This window comes from Gordionus sp. m RMFG-2023, chromosome 2 (genome assembly GCF_954871325.1).
Source record: "Gordionus sp. m RMFG-2023 chromosome 2, tfGorSpeb1-WG-v2, whole genome shotgun sequence".
Classification (NCBI taxonomy): Eukaryota; Metazoa; Nematomorpha; class Gordioida; order Chordodea; family Parachordodidae; genus Gordionus; species Gordionus sp. m RMFG-2023.
The window spans coordinates 57,760,298-57,767,776 of NC_088776.1; the positions used below are offsets into that span (position 1 = coordinate 57,760,298).

General features: G+C 30.7%; 1 protein-coding gene across 1 annotated transcript; it reads right to left on the bottom strand.

Annotated features, from left to right (window-relative positions):
- Window positions 1-202: 202 nt before the first annotated feature.
- Window positions 203-556, bottom strand: LOC135924502 (uncharacterized). Its single transcript, XM_065459559.1, has one exon. It carries the CDS (start codon window positions 554-556, stop codon window positions 203-205), a length of 354 nt encoding a protein of 117 aa, XP_065315631.1.
- Window positions 557-7,479: the final 6,923 nt, after the last annotated feature.

A 7,479-nucleotide genomic window follows, 5' to 3' on the forward strand; every position in this document is an offset into this window, starting at 1 on the left:
TAATAGCCAATAGTAAAACTCATTCATCATAGCATCCATTAAAAAAAATCTACCATTATCTTATACATCATAAACATATACAAGAATTAACATAAAATCTTCCATTACCATCCGATAAATCATAAATAAATATACAAACTAGTTGATATATTATAGATTCTTGCAAAATCTATATTAATATTACACTATATTCTTTTACTATTTAGCTCTCACCTTTTCTGGTGGTAAGCTTCTTCAATATCTCTCTCCACTTTATGTTATTTATACTATCTCTTTTATCTAATTTATCCTTCTTCATATTGGCTCTAACTTTATGGCCCCATTGAAGTTTTGGCCTTCGGCTTTTACGTTTTCCCATCACTTCCAAACTCTCAACCTTATTTCCTATGTAGTTCATAGGGCTTCTCATTGTGTGCTCATACCACCTAGCCCTAAGTCTGTTTACGGTTATCTTAGTCATAATGGGCACTACCTTTAAGTTTCCTAGTATTCTTGTACTTCGCACCTTATCCTTTCTTATTACCCAAGCTATCATCTTCAGCATTCTCATCTCCATAGATTGTAGACTTCTCTCGTCTGATTCTTAGGTTGGCTATGTTTCCGAACTATATAGAATAGTTAATTGTACTATGGAACTGTAAATTTTTCCCTTCAATTTGTGTGGGATTCTTTTGTCAAAGAGCACTCCAGATAAAGATCTCCATTTTAACCACCCTCTATTAATTTTACTCTTTATCTCTTTCTCTATTGTGCCATTTGTTTGCATAGTGGAGCCCAAATATTTGCAGCTTTCAATTTCCGATATCTGCCATTTATTTAAATTAATGCTCTCTGTTTCATTTCCTCCTAACAACATATATTCCATTTTTCTCTATTTATTTTTAGTCCGAGCTTTTCTAGGCTAAATCTTTCTTTCATTTCATCCCTGGATTCTGCAAGTATCACAATAGCATCTGCAGATATCATATTCCATGGTACTGTTTGAAGTAGAGACTGTGATAATACATCTATTACTGTAATGAAGAGAAGTGGGCTGAGAGCCGACCCTTGATGAACTCCCTCGGCTATTGTGTTGAAGAACCTGTTGTGCTACGAACCATGGCCCATATACATATCCAGTATTATTGTTATATATTTTTCGGGAACTCTTTTGTGGCAAAGCGCCTTCCCCCCAGATAAGTCATCTTGGGATTCTATCGAAGGCCTTTTCTAGATCGAGAAAGACCATATATAGCTCTTTATCTTTTTATCTGTATTTTCATTCACTGCTTAACTGCGTTGATTGCATCTGTCGTTGATCTTCAAGACATAAAACCCAACTGAGTCTCTCCTATTTCGACTGTGTCTCTTAACCTTTTTTCCATTATTCTTTCGTAAAGCTTAAGACAGTGTGACATTAATTTTATGCCCCTGTAATTTTGACAATTATGTGGATCCACTTTATTTTTTAATATAGGAAATAAATAGTTCTGCCTTCATTTTTGAGGAATGTCTTCGTTTCCCAGTATTTTGTTCAAATTTTTAGGAAATGTATTCCTTCATCTCCTAGTGCTTTAAGGCTTTTTATTGGTATATCATCAGGACCCCCAGTCTAGCTTTGTTGTTTTTCATATGTTTGAGGCGTGTGTATTTTTTGTTCCATTACTGGTTGTATAAGGTTACATGGGGAGTGTTCATCTAGATGTAGTATGTGGGGATTAAAGGAAGCTCCTAAAAATATTCTTTCCATCTATTCATTATTTCTCTTTCCTTTATTATCAATTTCCTATCTTTATTTTTGATTACTTTCGATGCTCCGTTTATATCCCTAGAATTTTTTTCTCGCTGTTTGGCTAATCTTTATATTTTATTTTGTCCTCCTTTGGTATGTAGTTGTTCACACATGTCATCGTATGCCATATCTTTGGCCCTTGTCACCACCTTTGTAGCTATTCTTGGATTTTTTGTAATTTGTCTTGACATCTGGCTTTTTAGATTTGTACCATCTTTTATATAGGGTTTTTTCTCCTGTATACTGGTTTGTACCTCTTCATTCTACCACCATAGTTCTTTGATGATTTGTTGCCTCCTCTTGTCAAGCTTAATGTCGATTTGGCAGTGTCTATTAATCTGCATGAAAGATCTATCCGCATTTTTTCACTGACTTGTGAGGAATCCATTGTTTCAATGTTTGCATTGATTGCAAAGGCATCTGTCGTTGATTTTAATATACCCCATTTGATGCATGGTTCAAGTCTTGTTTTGAGTGGATTTATTTGTGAGGTGTAAATCCATGACTAGTGGCTTGTGTTGCGCGGGAATATCTTTTCCTGGGATGACTTTGCAGTATATTACATCTTTTAATCTTCTGTGCGAGATAAACATGCAATCTATCTGTGTTTTCCTTGCACCACTTTTATATGATATTAAATGATTGTTTTTTTTCTTGTAGTAGATGTTGATTAAGGCAAAGTCGAAGGCATGCGCAAATTACAGTACATGCTCTCCTTCATCATTTCTTTCTCCATATCCAAAACCACCATGATGCCTTTTGTAGCTGTCACTTGTTTTTCCCACATGCGCATTTAAGTATCCACCTATTATAACTAGGTCATCCTTAGGGATTTCCATTACAACTACATTAAGACTACCTCTAAAGTCATCTTAATCTTCTTCTTTGCAACCCGTTTGAGGAGCATACACTGAAAGAATGTGTAGTATTGATTGACCAATGCAGAGTTTTATTTTCATTAGTCTATCAGAGATCCTGTTGACCACTGAGGGTTAGATCTTGTCTGAGGGTAATCCCAACACCGTTTCTATTGCTAATAATTCCATTAGAGTACAATTTTTACCCATCTCCTTATTTTGGAAAACAATCAATGAATTTATTAGTAAAACAATTAATATAATGGGAAGGGGAATTAATGTATTTTTATAATATTGAGCTTTCCTTCTTTTGGAAAAAACTGGGGAAAGGAGTGGATAAAATATAATGACAAGACAAGAATTTATAATTAATATTATGGGGGCGTAGTATTGCAATTGAAGTTTATATAGAATTGTTAATATTTCAAGTTTTATTCAAGAAAATTACCTTCTTTTGGAATACAATCATAAAAATTGGAGAAAGGAAGGGAAAATATAATGACAATAATTCATAATTTGTATCTAGGTTCTTCTTTTGGAATCCAATCATAAAAATTGGGGAAAGTAGGGGACTAAATATATTGTTATCATATTGTTGCATCTTCATTTTTGGAACACACTCAATGAATATATTATAATGGGAAGGGACTAAGGGAATAAATGTATTATTATCATATTGTTGTATTTTAATTTTTGGAATACAATCAATGAATACATTGAAGAGGGACTATATATAGTGGGAATAAATTAAATTATATAATAATAATAAACTTAACAGGTACGAATGAATTGTATGAAATCTTGGTTAATTCTTAAAAAAATGCATGTTAAATAATAGATTATTTATATTTTAAAGGCGTTATTTGATATTGTAATTGGATATGTTATTATATTTTATTACTTTTAAAAAAGTTTATTTTTATGATCTGAGGCAATGTTTTTACTTTTATACAACATCTTTTTGGCATATCAATAAACTTTTTCTAATTAAAAATATTTTTTACTACATAAAAAATATAATTTTTATTAAATCATTACCATTTTCATCTGGATATTCATTGTTTAGCACAATAAATTCTTTTAAATTGCATAGATTGTATTTTGTTTTTAATATGACATTCCTTGTTGTTGCTAATTCACATAAACCTTGATATACAATAAATAATTTATTTAACATAATATTATTTCCTTTATCAAATATTTTATTTATCAAAAAGGTTCTTATCTTGTCCTTCATTGGGAAAACACACAATTAAGTGGCTTCCATCAACCAAAAGAGGGCGTGTCTATGCAGTAAATTTGCATCCAGTGTTTGGTAGTAAATTTACCGTACTGTCAGGGCCCATTTAATTAAAGAAGGATGATGGTACCTCTTTTGGATAAGCCAGGATTCACTGATTGACAGTAATTTATATAGATTATTGGTAAGAATAGAGAAATAAAAAAATATATAATTAATAAATAGTGTGCTTATCCTTTTAGAAAATTTGCTTCAATAGATTAGTGAATTTTTGATGGATCATTATTTATAGGTTTTAAAATGATTATGTGAATCCATTGTAATAAAATCAAGTGTATTTGATGGTAAATCTAGAAATAAAATTAATAAATGATTATAAAAAAATTAATTAGTTATTCTATAAAATTTCGTGTAATGTATCATTGCACATAATCATTAATAGTTTCTTATCATATTAAATATTAATCTTGTAGATTTCGCAGACGATCTTCTCATCTACTTCTGAGAAATCAAATATTTATAACATTTCTCCCATTTTCAATAGAGGGAAAATAGAAATGTTTGCAATTTAACAGCTTCATTCAAACCTGGCGTTTTAAATTTGAGACAATTTAAACTTTTAAGCATATTGAAATTCATAATGTGAGATTTTAAAAAATTTATGAGATTTTGAAATATTGAATAGCCGTGGGATACTGATTATTTAAATGGCCCCCAATATGTTTGAAGCGACAAAAATCAAAATCTTTGTGAAATCACTTTCACACGATACTAGCCGTGAGATTTTGATAGTATGAGATTTCGAAATCTCACGGTTATCACTTTAACCTGGCTTAAATTTTAAATATCAGGGCCGGGGCTAAAAAAAATTTCAAATAATAATCGGGCCGGGTCTTATATTTTAAAACCAAATACATTAAATCGCCATTATTAGCTATAAAAATATAAAATTAATAAAATATATTTTTAAAAAATCCGCGCTGAGTATGATTAAAAAAATCTGGGCCAAACCGGGCCTAAAAATATAAAATACGGGCTGAGCCCGTAAAATTTCTTAAAAGTCAGGCCAGGTCAAACAAATGGTAACTCTGCAGGTCCCTGATAAATAATATATATCTATAATAATACATAGACTGATGATGCATTCATTCAAAGTGTATATCAATGAAAACAGCTAGGGACGCCATTTGGATTACCCATAATATTATTAAAAATTTTAAACGAGAGGCCAATTTATTCCTATGTCTGACGTAAACTTTATTAAAGAATTTCCTTATCATCGAGATAATAAGGAAGCAAGTTATCAATAATAGTTTTTAACATGAGTATAATTATCGTATAGGTTACCCAAATGACAGGTCCAGCTGATATTCATTCAACGACGCTTTCAAATGTATTATTATGATTGCATCGAAGTCTAGGTATTATTATATGACATTGATATATACCCAAATCAGTCTCATAATATAATAGGAAATTAAAATGCGCTTCCAATATTCTCTATCATATCCAGTAGCACAGAACATAGTAGGCTTCAGGAAAAAATATGATCCTTGCTGGACTTGAACCCAAGATCTAATCGAAGGATGATATAGTTCATCACCGACTAGGCCACAAACGCTACTCGAAAACATCATATTTATTTGTACGTATTATAAAATGATAAATAAATGACGGGATTAAATATATATTTTATATTTAAAAATAAATATAACATGATGATGTATCACTATTCACCATAGTTGGGTAATAGCGTGCTAATTCTGCTCAATCTTCAGAAGCTTGCCGGAGAAAATTAAGGCGCTTTAATTTATATTATTTTTTTTCAAATTAAACACTGCTATTTTGAGAAAAAATCTAGAGACCAAAATGATAGTTTTTGGTTAGAAGCATGGTTCAATTTTTTATCAAGCCAAAAATTGGCTGGCTAAAAATATAGTATAATTAACCAACAATTTGCGGCTAAATATTGGGTGGTTTATAGATTATATTATAAATAAATCTAATTTGAAATTTTTTTTAAAAGATGTAATTCAATTTTATTAAATTTAAAATATGATATATAAACTCAATAATTAAAAATATATATTAAAAAACAAATAAGCATTATATTAAAAAAATATATATATGTATAAATCTATTAATATAAAAGAGAACTAAGAAAAAAAAATTATTTTAAAAAAAGGTACATATCACCCTAGAGAAGAGTGAATGCTTATAAAATTGGACCGGCAGATTTCCCCGCCAGATTTCCAGGGAAATCTGCTGACGAAGGTAATATCCTTCATTGGGTCCCCTGAGATCTGTCTCATTTTTTTCCCTATGATTTTAATGAATTGAGAGCATCACTTCCGAACATGCCTAGGGTATTGGCAACGATTGGACACGGTGTTGGTGAGGCAAGCATATTTTTTTAGGATTTCGGCCTTTCGTGGCAGAAAATGAGAGATTGGATTTGGCGGGGGATTGGTCCAGGGAATGAGGGGTATGCCATCGGGGTGTATGGCGTTTCGTTTGAGAGGCCCATTAATTCGAGGGTGGATGGAATATTAGCTTTTTAAGAGCAGATAGGAGCCGTTTAGTAATACTAATTTCAAACTTTTCTTTATTAAAAAAATCAAAACTATCAATGGGATTCATAAAAAGAGGGAATTACATCACTATTAAAATAGCAAAGACTCGTTTTTAAGGATATTGGGTAATTTGAATAAAAACTAACCTTTATAATTGCACAATAAGAAAATGAGAAAAATAATAATATAAATTTTAAGCTTATTTTGTAAGAATATTTTAGTCTCGTATGCATTTTAAATATCTTTAATAATTAATTACTTATTAATATTAAATAAATATTATAAATCTTCTTTATAAAACAGCCAATCACTATTCTGTTCCCAAATTAAATTTCCCTTTTAGTTTCTAAACCAGAGATATATCAAATTAGATGAAATTAATTTTTCGAAAGATTTGACTTTTAGGAGTCTCCGACTCCACCCCCCGTTTAGAACTGAAGGCTAAAAAAAATAGAAAAATATATATTAGTGGTGTTAAATGCCTCGATTTGAGTTGATTTTTAAAAATGGTAATATTTTTGCCACAAGATATTGCCTGTCTCGAGATTTCCCTAATATATATCCAAACATTTGTGTTATCCATGAGCAAAATCTTCAGGCCTGCTTTATATTTTTCCTGGATAAAATATTGTGGTAGCCGTTTTTAAAATTAGATCAAATCAAGGGGTTTAACAACACTAATCTATTTGTATTATAGAGGTTTCCATTATATATTGAATATAATTTTAAAATTATTGTTAGAGAAGGCCATATGGATTAGACCTGAATTGCAAGAAGTCAATAAAACTTTCTTGGTTTTTTTTCTAAACATATGACAACGTTCTCTTACAATAAATTAGTTGTTAAAAGTAATATCTATATATAATGATAGTAAATAATATGGGATACACGCATTGAAAATTCAGAAAATTGGTAGAAACGTGATTTCACTTTCATTTCTTTACGAGAATTTGGGACTTAGGCCAGCTTTGATGACCTTAAACTGAGATTATTCTGGAGTTTTTGCTATTGTCACCTTATCTTATGGAATTGCCGAGT